At 34.8% G+C, this 16706-nt stretch overlaps 1 protein-coding gene across 28 annotated transcripts in view; it reads left to right on the forward strand.

The window, feature by feature from the left end:
• The window catches only part of ADAM22 (ADAM metallopeptidase domain 22), a 247036-nt gene that overhangs the window by 165478 nt on the left and 64852 nt on the right, over positions 1–16706 (forward strand). For all 28 annotated transcript variants that reach the window (XM_070617414.1, XM_070617391.1, XM_070617393.1 and 25 more), the window contains exons 7-14: positions 1873–1942; positions 5855–5925; positions 9079–9153; positions 10807–10878; positions 11725–11891; positions 13566–13650; positions 14982–15072; positions 16350–16401. In XM_070617414.1, the coding sequence (XP_070473515.1) occupies positions 1873–1942; positions 5855–5925; positions 9079–9153; positions 10807–10878; positions 11725–11891; positions 13566–13650; positions 14982–15072; positions 16350–16401 (683 nt within the window). The remainder of the gene's footprint in view (positions 1–1872; positions 1943–5854; positions 5926–9078; positions 9154–10806; positions 10879–11724; positions 11892–13565; positions 13651–14981; positions 15073–16349; positions 16402–16706) is intronic.

Consider the following 16706-nt stretch of genomic DNA (forward strand, 5'->3'; position numbering starts at 1 on the left):
TTTTCTGCCTTATCTTATTTTCATATTTTTAGGGTTGGGATAGTAAATATATATATATTTAAAATTTTAGGGGCCAGCCCGGTGGCGCAGCAGTTAAGTTTGCATGTTCTGCTTCTCAGTGGCCTGGGGTTCGCTGGTTCGGATCCTGGGTGTGGACATGGCACCGCTTGGCACGCCATGCTATAGTAGGCGTCCCACATCTAAAGTAAGAGGAAGATGGGCATGGATGTTAGCTCAGGGCCAGTGTTCCTCAGCAAAAAGAGGAGGATTGGCAGCAGTTAGCTCAGGGCTAATCTTCCTCAAATTAAATAAATAAATAAGTTTTTAATATGGAATAGGTCAAGACTACAAGTGTTTTTTTTTTTTAAAGTTTCTCTCTTACTCCTCCTTCATGTTGGAAATACTTTCTTTCTGAGGTGTTCTGAAGCCTTCATTTCTATCTCTACCATAATGTGCTGTGATCTGTCTTAGTCTGCTCAGACTGCCATAACAAAATACTGTAGTACAGCTGAAACAACAGAAATTTATTTTCTCGCAGTTATGGTGACTGAAAGTCTAAGGTCTAGGTGCTAGCAGGGTCGGTTCTGCTGAGGGCTCTCCTTGGGTTGTAGACAGCCAGCTTCTCACTCTGTCCTCACATGGCGGAGAGGGAGCTCTGCTGTCTCTTCCTCTTCTTATAAGGGCACCAGCTGTCTCAGATTAGGACCTTTAAGACCTTTTCTTTTTACCTTGAGGAGGCCACCTCACAGGCCCTATCTCCAAATACCTCACATCGAGGGGTAGGGCTTAAACATGAATTTTGAGGGGACACAAACATTCATCTAAAACAGATCAAATCTACAAATATGTGATTTTCCACTGCCCTTTCTTTTCTAGATCCTAGATTTTTCTCAACTGCCCATTGTCTTTAAGGTCCTGTGCTGATGAATTTTAGAGAAACTGGGTTTTAAAAATTCTTTCCTCCACCTTAGTTAAAACATTCATTTTCCACAAATTAGGATAGGATTGAGATAATATTATAGACTACAGAGAAACATAATACACTTCCATGCTAGCTCTCTGCACACAAATATTATTCTTTGTGTCACGGAACTTGGTCAGATGCTTAAGAGAGGCAAGTAAGTTCTAGAAACACACGTTGTTTTGCCACCCATAAACAATCTTGTTTGGGAAACTATTTGTATTGTGTTTTATTTTCTGGATACCTATTGCTGGCTGTTGAGTCACTTGGCTTGACCAGGTGATTTTTTTAAAGGTAACATCATGAAACTTGACTATTTATGACAGTAATTTGTTTTAGTAATTGAATGAATCCAGAAGAAATTATTTGAATGTTCATTATTTTTTCTTAGATGAAATGTGGCTTTTTGTCTGTTAGCTTTTCGTAGAACTTTGTATGACTTGAATTTTGGAGCAAGGTTCATTTGGGCATCTGCTTGTACCAGTCAACATACTCCCTAATCCTAGGGAGATTGTTGGCTCTGCAGTCTTTGCCTAGCAAAGCTTTCTGGCTCTAAAAGCAGGGCAGGGATCTGTGTAAAGGCACCAGTCATGAAAAACGTTAACCCATTTTCCCACATGTCTTACTTCTCCTTGGGGAAATAGGTCCATTCATTTATTTTCCATTACTACAGGCTTTGGCTTCTCTGTCTGCTATGGCATTTTGCTTCTAGTAGGATATTGCTCTGGTGTTGGGAGAACACAAGAGTGAGAGGGGGGAGTAGCGTGATGGCTCATTGCCTCCACAAGCCCAGGAGGATGAGTAGTCAAGCTACGGTTCTTTGAAGGATTTCTGCTTCTCCAGCTATGATTGCCTGAGGCTAGAGATATCTGGTTGCTCATGCCTAATCTCTGTTGTTTGTGTTATTTCAGGAGGATTTCCGTTTTCATTCTGTTTACAAATCCAGACTGTTTGAATTTCCCTTGGATGATCTTCCATCTGGTATGATATCTGTATAGTGACTTAAAAAAAAAGAAAACTTTAATAATTCATTTTAATGCTTTAGGGCTAATCTGTATGTGAAGTATCATTCACCCATGAGTGCTCATAACAATTTTAGGGAGAAAGTCAATGGACGTCAAGAGGGAGAATAAAGTGCAAACTGACCTCATGTTTATAGTGGATGAGTTTTGAAAGATATAGTTTGAGCACATTGAAGGAATACTTTTAAAATGATGTTAGAGCAAAAATTGATCTGCCCCGGTAAAATATATAAAAATTAAGTTAGTCAAGTGCTGATTTTGTAAATATAGGGATGAACTCTTAACCATCTTCCCATCTGTTTTCCTCATCTCTTTTTGCCCCAGCATTTTAAGAAAGAACAATTGTAGATTAAGACTTTTTATTATTATATGCTATTTGTGAAATGAGTCTTGCCTTCTCATATATGTTTGTTTGTAGGTCCATTTATTTATAGATGTTGATTTGATTTGCATCCAAATCTTCACATGACAAGTAGGGCAGAGCACTGTACTTTGGCCTCATTAGCAAAATGATAATGATGCAGAGTGCGTTTGCCTTTGGCTCTGCTGAACTCGTTGGTTTCTCCTTCTGAAGAGAGAACACACCAAATATCTGGTGTGCAGATACTTCCTCCCTATTTAGTGAGCCCTCACTGTGGCCATAGTACATTCTAATTTTTAATCTCATTTTAATCTTTGCTACAGCTCTGTGATTGATATTATTATTGCCATTTTATAGATGAAGAAACAGAGGCTCAGCTAGTTTGTCTTTTCCAGGGTCCCACAGCTGGGTGGGGGTTTGGATTATGGTACTGTGAGAACATACTCTGGGAGAGAGGCACAAGGGGAGATGGAAAAATTACCAGACTCAGAGCAAATCTTAAACTACTGCTTAGGAAAATCACTTAAAAGTTTACATTGTCTCCTCAGGGGAAAATGAAATGTGTTTTCTAATGTCCCTTTCTCTCTAGAATAGATGTGTAATTCCTTGATCTTCTGCAGTTTTCTTAAAGAGAAACAAAACTTGCCACTTCACTCCTGCTGCCAAAGGGATAGAAGATCCTATTTTATAGAATTTAATATTTTGAAAAATCTGCAAATAACTATATAGACACTCTTACTTTACACAGATGTCTGTTTTAGACTTTCTTCAGTTACCTTATGAAACTTTTGTAATCTCTATTATTGGAAGAAAATAAATCGTGACTAGCTGCCTGAGAATAAAGTTACAATTTAATAGGTATTACTAGAAGCAATAAATATTAATTAATGTTTAAAGTAATAAATAAAGCTACCCTCTAAGGACTTTAATGTAGGCTTGCCACAATACAATCATACAATTTTTTAAAAACTTTGTTCAGGATTTCTTTTCAACAGAAACTTTTGAAGTGACCTGGCAGTTTTGCTGTTATTAAAAATGAGTTTTGAACATATTCTTTGAAAACTCAGGTCTGTCTCAATTAGTTTCTGGTTTTCTTTTCTCATCAGAAGTTGGCACTGTTAATTTTTAGAGTGTTATTTGCCTGCCAAGACACTTAGATTTACTATGACAAATCAGAAGAAAACAAGAAATAGACAAATAAATGTCAAAACTGAAATTTTTGTGAAATAAGCTCAAAAGCAAGTTTATTCATTTTAGATTTAATAAAGTTTCACTGGGCTATGGATTACATTATACCTTTGTCTTGCCACGCATTATGTCTTTCTTGGAGATAGAATATGATCAAGTGTTTCCCCGACTGGTTTGACTGTTGAAACTTTTGTTTTACATGACACAACCCTCAGGACTAGTATTCCTAAGGACATATTTTGAGAAAAGCTTGTGTATTTAAACACTGACCTTTTAGCACTCAATGCTTTAAAAATTACTATAATGAAATATACAAATCTCATGTACTGTTTGATGAGTTTTAACACATATATACATACTCCCCTGGTGAGAGAGAGAGCATTTCCGTTACCCTACTAATTTCTTTTGTGTCCCTTCCCAGTCAGTGCCTCCCACTTCTGCAATCCCTTTTCTGAATTTTTTCACCATAGATTAGTTTGGTTTGTTGTAGCTCTTCACACAAATGGAATCATGCATTCTGTCCAGCTTCTTTTGCTTAGCATATGCCTGTGAGATTTACGTCGTCAGGGATAGCAGTAGTTCATTGTTATAAATTATTGAGTTTGCTCTTATTATATGAATATCCCACAATTTTTTATCTATTCTGTTGATGGACTTTTGGATTGTTTCTAGTTTTTGGCTATTATGAATAAAACAACTATGAACATTCTTGTAAAAATCTTTTTTGTGGACACACGGTTTACATTTCTTCCTTGAAATATCCAGGAGTGAAATTACTGGTCATAGGTAGGTATATGTTTAACTGTATAACAGTGTTGTCAAACTTTAGTGTGCATCGGAATCACCTGGAAGGCTTGTTAAACACAGATTGCTGGCGCCATCTCTAGACGTTTTTTTAAGTACTTTATTGAGGTTTGATTGACATACAAAAAGCAGTGCATATTTAATGTATTCAACTTGATAAGTTTGGAGGTAAATATATATTCATGAAACTATCACCACAATCGATGCCATAAACATATCCATTAATTCCAAAAGTTTCCTCCTGCTCTAATTTATTAATTATTATTATTACTATTATTTTTGTGATAGGAACACTGAACATGAGATCTTTGTTACCCTCTTAGCAAATTTTTAAGTATACAGGACAGTATTGTTGACTATAGGCACTGTTCTGTACAGTAGATCTCTAGGACTTACTCATCTTGTATAACTGAAACTTCGTACACTTTGACTAATACCTCCTAGTATCCCCCTCTTCCCAGCCCCTGGCAACCACCGTTCTACTCTCTGTTTCTATGAATCTGAGTATTTTAAACTTCTCATATAAGTGGTATCATTCTGTGTCTGGCTTATTTCACTTAACATGATGTCTTCCAGGTTCATCCATGTTGTCACAAATGGCAGGATTTCCTTTTTTAAGGCGGAATAATATTCCATTGTATGCATATACCACATTTTCTTTATCCATTCACCCATTGATGGACATTTAGTTTGCTTCTATATCTTGGTTATTGTGAATAATGCTGCAATAAACATGGGAGTGTGGATATCTGTTTGAGATCTTGGTTTTAGTTCCTTTGGCTATGTACCCAGAAGTAGGATTGCTGGATCATAATGTATTCCTATTTTTAATTTTTTGAGGAACTTCATAGTTTTCCCTAGTGCAAACTCCAATTTCTAGAGTTTTTAATTCAGTACCTCTTGGGTGGGTTATCAAAATTTTCATTTCCAACAAGTTCCCAGGTAATGCTGATGCCACTAGTCCAGGGATCACACTTTGAGAAATACTGTTTTCTGAGAAATTGCTGAACCTTTTTCCAAAGTGGTTATACCATTTTACATTCTCATCAGCACTATTTGAGAATTCTGATTGCTCCACATCTTCACCAACATTTGGTGTATCATTCTTTTGTGAAGGTCAGCAGTGGAAGTGAAGGTCAAGTTGGCTACTTAGGAGATTGTCAATAAAGAATGTGATGTATTTATAGGAGAAATATGAAAAAGTTTTGAGATAAATTAGAACAGGAATAATGTTTGATTTTTTTGAATTGTATTCATTCATGATATGTTTATTTAGTATTAATATGAACAGAATTACTCAGATTGATGTTCTGTATTATCACTGTGTGCAACATTATACATATATTATAAAATTTAAAATAGTTATAATTATATAATTTATAAATTATATAATTATAATGATCATTAATAAAGTATAATTATATACTTTATACTAGGAAGGGCTCGTAAAACTTTGATTGTCCTGTATGAAAGAAACATGAAAAATGCACTGTTAAATTTATTTTTATTTCCTTTTAGAATTCCAGCAAGTAAACATCACTCCACCAAAATTTATTTTGAAGCCAAGACCAAAAAGGATTAAACGACAGGTATGTATTCACAGGTATATGTCATGATGTTTTAAAAACACGTGACAACTCGTAATCAATTAAATCTACATTGAGTCTGTGAGAGAGGAAATACTACTTCAGGCATTTGTCATGGCGTGGAAAACAGTAAGGCTGACACATTTGTAGGAACAGTGGAGGTGGGGTCATATTATTTCATAGACTGAAAAAGGACTGAAGATAGGGGTGATAATATGGTTGTTCATCACATAGATGAATTATGGGGCTCCCACCATGGCGTCTCAGGTTCTTTCTACCTCTCTCCTTGCCTCGGTATGTGCTACGTCATAGAGTTTATTTATCCCTTTAAAGATACTCCCTTAAGAGTGAATCCATCAGGTGTTGAAGCCACAAAATGCTGTTGTCACACTTGAGCTACTTTGGAGTCTGGGATATAAAGTCAGGATGTCAGGATATTCAGTGGATCTTGGACTTAGTAATAATAATAACTGTGTTTGTACAGTGCTTTAAACCACATGAAGTAGGTACTATTTATTCCTCTTTCACAGGAAAAAAAAGATTGGCTCTGAAATTTGAAAATGACCTGCCAGAATGATAGAGCTGGTAAATGGTTTAGATAAAATAGGCACTGTGGTCGTCAGAATTAAGATAGCATCACCACTGTGGTGGTGGTTGGCATGAATGTGTGTGTGTGGCATGAAAAACACAGGATGAGAGAAATTGATCTCTAGTAGGATCAGGCAGTTCAAGGAACCACGTATCTTCTTTTTAAAATATGTTTAATAAGTATGAAATAAAATATGTTTACAGACAGATTTTTAATGTGCATAATAATTACTGACTTTTGTTGACTACTTTAAAATGTGCCCGGCCCTGTTCTAAGAATTTTAATTATATTAACACGTTTAATTCTTATAACAATCTTATGAGGAAGATATTATTATTACTCTTATTTTACTAATAAGGATGGTGAAGCATAAGAGGCTTAAGAAACTTGCCCACAGTCACATAGGGTCACCCAGTGGTGGAGCTGCAATTCTGATCTAGGAAGTCTCGTCTCAGAGAAGTGCTTTATAACCACATGTACTTTATATATTGCCTCTCAGAAGCCCTTGTGTTCCATGAATTACTAGCATGAGCTATGTAGTTTGTGAATAAAGATAGGTGGATAGGTAGATGTATCCAGTTAAATGGATAAAAATAATTGCCATCAGATTTAATTTGAAACAGTATTTATTTTCATCAGTTGTGAGATGAAAGAATAAAATAATTTTCTTTTGACACATTCCTTGCACTTCTTCATTAACATCTGCAATATCCAGTCATTTGCTAAGAAGGCAAACTCTTGATTTCCAGTCAAGGAAGTGATCGGCAATATTGCGAATATTGCAACTCTCTGATATTAAGAAAATGTTGATGTTTGTTAGAAAGTTTACTGTATTAACTGATAAGGCTCAGGTCTCTTCCACAGTTAACAAAGTAGATACTGTCTTCCTAAAAACATACATTTTTTAAGAAACTCTTGTCATCAGATGGGGTTATGTTACTCAAGCCCGGAATTATAGTCTATTATTTCCTGTCAACTTGGTGTTATAAGGGCTTTTGAAAAATTTTTTTTTAAGTTTGGGAATGCATTATCAATGAAACTAAATCCATATGACAGAAATTTTTTAGTTTGTTTTAAGTGTAGTACTCAAAACAGACATTCATGTATCATTGATTTAGATTTGACTGTCTACCCTCATGGCAAAAATGGCCCGTGGGCAAGTGAACCAAACAATTTACTGAGAAAATGTATGTCGAAGCATAGCATAAAGGAAAAAGTTGATTTTACAGATCTTGTTAAAGATTGTGTTATAGACTAACTGCCAAGAACAAAGGGATGTGGCTGCCTTAGTGGCTCTTGCCAGTAGCATTCATTGGTCGTGACTTTGAAGGTGGAGAAAATTTATTGTTGAACAGACATATATCAGACGTATGATAACCCAAGACTGCCCGTGAGCTCTCAGAACTGTCCTAACAAAGCTCCTGTATCATTTGGGGGATCCCATGAACCCTACCAGAGGAAGGGGCGTGAAACAATCCCAGTTCGGAGATTATACAACAAAAGTGCCAATCACTCACTCCCTAGAGACCTCTCAGAGATTCTCAGGGGCTTAAGTTAAACCATTTGTTATAATCTCCAATATAGACTGTTAAATGCAAACAGCCTGATGCAAAAGAGAGTGAAATAAATGGAAGTACAAAATAAAATATATATTGTTTGATTTTATATGCATAAATATTTCTGGAAGAAACCAGTAACTGTGCTGTACCCATTGTAGAGGAAGAGGCAACAACCAGGTAGATGGGGGACAGACGTGAGAGGAAGACTTTCATCCTATAGCTCTTTATAATTCTGTAACTTAATTCTTGAACCATGTAAATTTATTACTTACTCAAAAACTAACTAAATTGATGAAGATGAAAATAATAAATGCTGAATGAATAAAAGGAGAAATTTTGTTTTATTTCTACCATATTTTTTAGTTTTTTAAATTTTTTTCGACTTTATTGAGGTATAATTGACAAATAAAATTGAAAGATATTTGAAGTGTACAGTGGGGTGATTTGCTATATGTATACATTGTGAGGGGATGCCCCCCATGGAGTTAATGAACACATCCATCACCTCACATATTTACTGGGCTTTTTTTTTGTTTGTGTGTGAGAATATTGAAGTTCTATTCTCTCAGAAAATTTCAGTTATAAAATAGTGTTATCAATGTAAGTATCCATCAATGGATAAACGGTCAAGAAAAATGTGGTACATACACAACAGAATATTATTCAGCCTTAAAAAAGAAGGAAATCCTGTCATTTGTGACACCATGGATGAACCTGGAGGGCATTGTGTGAAGTGAAATAAGCGAGATAGAGAAAATAAGTACTATGTAGCATCACTTATATGTGGAATCTAAAAACAAAGAAAAAAAAGTCAAACTCATAGAAACAGAGTATAAAAGTGTTGCCAGAGGCTGGGGGTTGAAGGAAATAGGGAGAGGTGGTAAAGTTACAAACTTTCACCTATAAGATGAGTAAGGTCTGAGGATATAATGTATAACATATTTTTTAGCTTCTCACAGCCAAGTTCAGAGGGCTTATTTAGGTGCTATTACCTTTACTATATTGCAGCTTCGCCGACATCCTCGTAACGTAGAGGAGGAAACCAAATACATTGAACTGATGATTGTGAACGATCATCTCATGGTAGGATTTGCTGAATTTTTTGTTGTTTGAACTTGCCCATGCCTAGGGTAAAACTGGCCGGTGCAAAAATATGTTTAGAAGAAAGAAGCACGTAAAGTTGCAACCTGGAGGAGGTATTTGTATAACCACACGTATTTGTTACGCAGCAACACCCTGCAAGTGGGAAACATTGTTAGGTGGAAGTAACTAACAGTATTTTGTGAGGTTCCAAAAATATTTCTGTGACTCATAATGTCAAACCTTTGGATTTACTTGATTAGTATAGGGGCTAATATCTCCTGTTACTAAAATGGCAAGGTTAAAAAAAATAGAAACTTCCATTTTATATTGAAAAAGTAAGTGAGGCACCAATAATGAGACGCTGTAGTTTGTAGTGTACAGATTTATCCTAATAAAAGAAATGCGATTTTTCTATTTCTGTCTTGCTATGCAGTAAACCATATGGAAAAGCTTATATAGCAAAACGGTGAAGATTTTTAGGGTAAGAAGCAGCCCAACTTCCTTTTCGCTGAGTCAGTTGTTTTATTATATTCCATTCATGGGTGTGTTGCAGTCAGTATGGTTAAATTCACAGCACAGCAGTGAGTTATAATGCTAATTGTTCCATGTAGCCAGAGTTTTAAACTGAAAATGTTCAGTGATACGTATTGCTGAATTTTACTTAATTTCAGGTACAAGTATGTTTTAATTTACTTTGAATATTTATTTGAGGGAAAATGTGTCATTTATTTACATACGATTAAACAAATAGTACCAATTTTAATTATTGATGTTGATAATAATAATAATAATAATGCAATCCAGATTGAGTGCTTCTTTCTTGTTTGGGCTAGGACTAAGTTTTATCTTTTTGCCTATTCAAATTCAGTGAATGTTACTATTCCCTGAGATTTTTACAAAATAAAAATAAGTTGCAAGAACATATATTTTTGACAGTTTAGGATATTACAAATTCAGATGTCTGCAGACATCTGTGGGCACATAACATAAAGGAAGTGAGCTAAGTATAAACAGTAGGGAGGGGTGAGGCCTGTGGCAAAAGAGAAGTCACTTGGCCTGTCTAATGGATCAGCTGCTTCTCAATAGTTGTCAGTTATTACCATGTGGGAATGTTAATTTTAAGTGAAGCTACAAATCAGATTTTACATGATATTTCCTGAATTTTGAAATAGCATTGAGGCCAAACAAAAGGTATATGTGGTCCACATCTAGCCTGTTGGCCATCTCTTTGTAAGCTTTAGGGCTTTCTTCTTCTTAATGGGTAAGTTTTATAGAACTTATAAATTTTTATAGTTTTAGTAGTATTCACATTCACTTTTTCTGGCATTGACCCTACTTATATTCATATGTCTTGCAGTTCATAGACAACTTTCATGTGTTTTATCATTTGAATAAAAATCATGTGATAAAAATAAACTTGTAAAATGGATGGAATGGGTATTTTTTACTTCATCTTGCAGATGAGTAGACTGAGGCCTCAAAGTTTTAAGAGCCTTGGCCTCAGATTACACAGCATATGAAGAATTGGGTCTCAACTCTTACATTTTTTACAGAAAGCCTTAGAGATCTTTCAGTCACACCATGTTTTCTCTGCTGAGGTGATTATTTGCTGATGACTTTGAAAGCCCTCCACTTGTTTTCTTTTGATTTCAGTTTAAAAAACATCGGCTTTCAGTTGTGCACACCAATACGTATGCAAAATCTGTGGTGAACATGGCGGATGTAGTAAGTATCAACCCGATTCAATATTGCCAAAGAGGAATTTTCTCGCCTGATTGTTAATAGAATGGATAATATGGTTTTTATATTTTCACTACTCTAAATCGCACTTTAGCCGAGGTGTCCTGTAAGTCCCTGATAACCTTGCAATTGACTATTGACTTTGATCTCTGGATGGGAAGATGATTAAAGGAAGTGGTCGAACGTACCCACAGATTTTTTCGTGAAATTTCTTCCTATATATTTCACATTGGAAAAGAAAAGGTTGAGTCATAGTCCCTAACAAAGATATTCGCAGTATATGCCTAACAGTGGAAAAGCAATATAATAGTTGTGCCTCTTTCAAAAAAGTGCCTAGTGCTGTGGGAATGATGCAACTAAATAATTCTACTCTACCTACTTTTTAAATCTTCTCTTGACACGGCAGTGCCAATGTCTTCTCCATGAGTTTAATCAGGGCCAGTCAGGTTGTATAGAAATGATTTCCTTGGAGAGTCTTCATTGTTCTACTTTTTGCTAGGGGAACTCAAGAATGCATGAATTCTTTGTCTAGGGTGCCAGAAAATGGATTTAGGAGAGCCTTGAATAAGGGTAAAAGTATTGGTCAAAAAGTGATCTTTTGTTTCTAACTAGTGCTCTGTTCTTTGTGTATTACTTGGTAAACAATTTAAATTTCTATTAACTTAAGGAAAATGCATGTAAATTAGAAAAACAATTCTCTCTTAAAAACAGTAACGTTTCTTTCATTTAACTAAAACTCAAGGAGTTTCCATAAAGGGAACTTTGTAGTCCTGTTCGTAAATTGATTTTACCACATGTACAGCTGGTGTGTTCATTTTGCTAATATATTAGATATATCAAGACCAACTTAAGACAAGGATAGTATTGGTTGCCATGGAAACCTGGGCGGCTGACAACAAGTTTGCCATATCTGAAAACCCACTGATCACTCTACGGGAGTTCATGAAATACAGGAGGGATTTCATCAAAGAGAAAAGTGATGCAGTTCACCTTTTTTCGTATGTAACTTTTGTAATGATTTATTACTTTTTTGCTTCCATGTTGAATGCTCTATTATTTATGACTGAGATGTATTCTTTCTACTACATAATACAATTAGGATTTGACATGGAAGATACATTTGGAAGAAGTTTTAAAGTGTAAATTGTTCAAAATTGTCTTGAAAATTTGAGGTTCAATTTTGAGTTATTTTATTATTGCATGTATATTTCATTTAACCTTTCAAGAGATTTAATCAGAGCATTTACTGAATAAAAGTGCTGTTAATACTCATAAAGAATATTCTTAACAGATTAATTATATTCTTTACAGTTGCTGTTTTTTTTTTATTAATGTTATGATAGATTACAACCTTGTGAGATTTCAGTTGTACATTATTGTTAGTCATGTTGTGGGTACACCTCTTCCCCCTTTGTGCCCTCCCCCCACCACCCCCTTTTCCCTGGTAACCACCGATCAGATCTCCTTGTCAATATGTTAACTTCCACCTATGAGTGGCAGTTGCTGTTTTTTAAATGTTAATTTTATCTTTGTTTTTTGGTTTAAGGTGAGAGCTTAGTATTTCTGGAGTTCATTTTTTATTTTTTCTCACTCTTGTAGGTTTGGTTTTTTTTGGTAACTTGCATATTTGATATAATAGCAAGTTACATATAGTAGCATTTTAAAAACTAATCATCTAAAGTCAGAGCTGTTGAAGAAAATTATAAATGGAAGTAGCAGAACTTATGTTAGGGTAACTTTCTTTTTACATAATTTCAAATTTAAAGAAAAGTTGCAAAAATACTACAGGGAAATACCCTAACTATGCCCTTCACCCAGATTCATCAGTTGTTTACATGTCATCCTATTTGTTTTATGACTTCTTTCCTTTTCTTGTTTTTCCCTCCTTCCATTTCTTTCTTCTTTTCATCCATCCATCTATCTATGATTTTTTTTTTTTCTGAACTATTTGAGAGTAAGTTGGGGATATTTACTTACTGGGCCTTTACTACTAAATACTTAAGACATTTTCTTATATAACCATAGTAAATTATTAAAACCAGAAGATTTGACATTTATGTAGTACTTTAATCTATAGTCTTTATTCCAATTTCACCAATTGTCTGAATGATGTCTTTTATAGCTGGTTCTCCCACCCTTCATCCCACTATCACACATTACATTTCATTGTCGTGTCTCTTTAGTATCCTTTAATCTGAAAGATTTCCTCAGCTTTCCTTTGTTTATTTTGGGCTTAACATTTTTGAAGCATATAGGCCAGTTATTTTATCGAATGTTGCTCATTGTGGAAATGTCTGACGTTTTCTCATTATGAGGTTCAGGTTGTGCATTTTTGGCAAAAATACCATAGAAGTGATTTTGTATCCTTCTCTGAGTACACATATTAGTAATTCTTTCTTAATAAGTATAGTTCTATTTAAGATCTTTATTTATTTTTATATTTTTGGTGAGGAAGATTGGCCCTGAGCTAACATCTGTTGCCAGTCTTCCTCTTTTTGCTTGATCATGTAGGGAAACGTCCCTCAGAAACCTTTTTCTTTGGTTATGTGTGTAAACAATTCTCACATTCCTCCCTTACCTCAAGAATATATAGTACAGAAGTGTTAATAATGAGAGGTGCTATGATATTTAAACTATGAGCAGTAAGCATTTTTCATTTCCTTTTCTAAAAGGGGAAGTCAATTTGAGAGTAGCCGGAGCGGGGCAGCTTATATTGGTGGGATTTGCTCGTTGCTGAAAGGAGGAGGCGTGAATGAAGTAGGTGTGAACATCTGTACAGTACAAAGTGGTATGATGGCTGAAAATGTTTTCCTAATGTTTAAGAGAGAATTTCTCAGCATTCTACATTCTCTAAATGTTAGGTTGTGTTATTAACAACCAATATGGTTACTGTAAATGACCAGTGTCAGAATAGGGAAATAATGGGAGATAGTATTTGATAATTCTGTTTACATTCTCCTTAGAGTAATTTCCAGATTCAGCTATTTACACGTTATATAGAGAAAAATCTTTACTTTTTTGTTGTTAGTGCGAATGAGTCGATTCCAACTCCTAGCGACATGCTATTCATAGGGATTTCACAGCCAATTTTTCTGGATGTGAGGCCAGGTCCTTCTTCCTACTCTGTCTTAATCTGGAAGCTCTACTGAAACCTGTCCACCAGAGGTGACCCTGCTAGTATTGGAAATACCAGCGGCATAGCTTTCAGCATCATAGCAACTAAAAGATGGGTGGTGTGGTTCCTTGACTGGGAAATAAACCCAGGCCAGGATGGCAATAGCACTGAATCTTAACCACTAGACCTCCGTGGCTGGTCTTCAGTTTTACCTTCATTGAAAATAGGCCCTGTTTATCACTTTGACCGATTTTCCAGGGAATTGAGTAATTCCTTGAACCGTTGGTTTACTCCCTAACAACCTAATTGGAGATTTTCTTCCTACCTCAATACTTGACACATTTTTGGAGAAAAAAATAGACTAGGTTTTCCAAAGGATTGTTTCTATACTGAAGGCACTAAACCCGATGGAAGTAATCTAAAAGAAAAATACTTGAATCTTTGGGAAGCTACATATTGAAAAAAATATCCTTAGGTTTTCTCAAATTTCTTTTGGCCAAAGATCATCACTACTTCCTGTTACTCATACCATTTGTTTTCTGAAGCCACATATATTCAACTTGGGGAAATTTCAGGAGTACAAGTGGACACACAAAAATGAATGAATTCCAAATAATTTACACATTTATTTTTATTTTGTATTATCCAAAAGACTGGTTTAATTATATACAAGTATTAAGTTTTTCAGGAATTTCGCTGGTGAAATTTGGACTCAGATTTAAGTTTCCAAACCCAAAAGTTGATGATTCCCTGGCTTCTAGTCTTCTCTGGAAGAGTTAATCAAACATGGATTTATTTCATACCACTTCTTCCCAAATGCTTGACAGTTCAACATTAGCTATTATGTTTAACCTCTGCTAAATAAACTGCTTAGAAATTACTTATTTTTGATTATATTGTGACATTTTTCTCTGGCCCATCTTAAAGAATGATTTGCATTTACATGTATTTTATTTTTGCTTTTCTTTTTCAGTTTGGGAAAACTGATTTAATGGCTGTTACACTTGCACAGTCATTAGCCCATAATATTGGTATTATCTCAGACAAAACAAAGTTAGCAAGTGGTAAGTTTAAGTACATGTGTGGTTTAGCAATAGACTATCTGTGAAATATTTTGCAGAATGAGATTCTTTAATTCACTTGCTTGATTGAAAGAGTTTGGGTGATAGTATAAGGTAAACAGCCAGGGCACAAAATGTTTTTTTCAAAAGTAATACGATGTAATATTTACATTACAGATGAAAATTTCTCCATGGGTAATAAACCTATGTGATGATAAGTTCAGTTGACTTTAACCTAAAAAAGGACAAATAAGCTCAGTTTGCTAATTTTAAATGGTCTGGTAGAGAACCCTGGCATGTAGGTTTAAGGCATACTGTTTTATTATGGTTTATTTAAAACATCTCTTAGTATGGCCACAGAGGTAGAAATTGCCTGCCAGGATCAGACCTGATAAAGGGCTTAGTAAAATATGGACCTAGTAAAATAGGCTTGATTTGGCATCTATGAAGACTGTATTTTCCCAGGTGGATAAAGTTACTTCACCAGGAATGGTCAAACACTGTGTATTTGGAGTAAGTTGATTATAACCATATTTATTTTATTATTTTAATAAAAATATTATAAATATGATTGTTTATATTAATGATAACTATTACCATTTATGGAGCACCCATAATATGGGATATATATGGGATATATTTGTCCATATATAATGGAAGAGATAATTGAATGCTGTTGTTATTATTTTCTACATCTAGTTAGTATTTTCTACATCTAGATACTTGTTTGATCCTCAAAATAATCCTGCAAGATACTCATTATTATCCCCATTTTACAGCTAAGGTGACTGGATCTTAAAAGGGTAATGTCTCCAAGATTACACATATTTTGAGTGGCAAGCCCAGGTTTCGAACCTGGTTATTTCTGATTCTGAAGACCCTCTGCTTAACCAATATACTATACCTTCTATTGGCAGTCTTGGTGCAGAGGTTTTAAAAATGGACAAGAAATTGTAAGAATTCTCATAAAGACCTGTGAAACCAGAATTCTTTAATGATGTATCACTATTTCATTAGTATTTGTTAAGCCATTTTAAGTGAAGGCTTTAAAATTATGGCTGGCCACTTGTTAAAATATTGAAACATTTTATTTTTGTAAAAGTTAGATAATGTTGATAGGGTTAAAGTAAAGCTTAAAATATAAGGAAGATTATAAAGCAGGTATTACTTTTTTAAAGGTATGTAAGGAATAAAAAGTGAAGATATACTTTTTAAAATAGGAACTATTCTAATGTACTGTTTTCACTTTGTAAAAGGTGTGTGTATTCATTTTCTCTTAGGCGAGTGTAAATGTGAGGACACATGGTCTGGATGCATAATGGGAGACACCGGGTGAGCCACTTCTTTTTGAAAATAACTCACTTTTCCTTTAGCTGCTGTGCTGTTATCTTCCTAGGAGTATGACACTTAAGAACTGAGTGTGTGGAAGCTCATCACAGGCATTGAAGAGAAAATCAGAAGTAGATTTTCTCAATCGTTTTGTATGTAAAATATTTTCACAAAATAGTCTCTTATTTATGATGTCAATTAAGTTAGTAGAACAAAGACTTTTTTAGCCTTGAATCTAGGCTGGAAATAGAAGAAATGAGGAAGAACTTTTTCGTAATGGCTGACCTACTAATTCTCTTTCCTTTTAT

This window comes from Equus przewalskii, chromosome 4, assembly GCF_037783145.1.
Source record: "Equus przewalskii isolate Varuska chromosome 4, EquPr2, whole genome shotgun sequence".
Taxonomy (NCBI): Eukaryota; Metazoa; Chordata; class Mammalia; order Perissodactyla; family Equidae; genus Equus; species Equus przewalskii.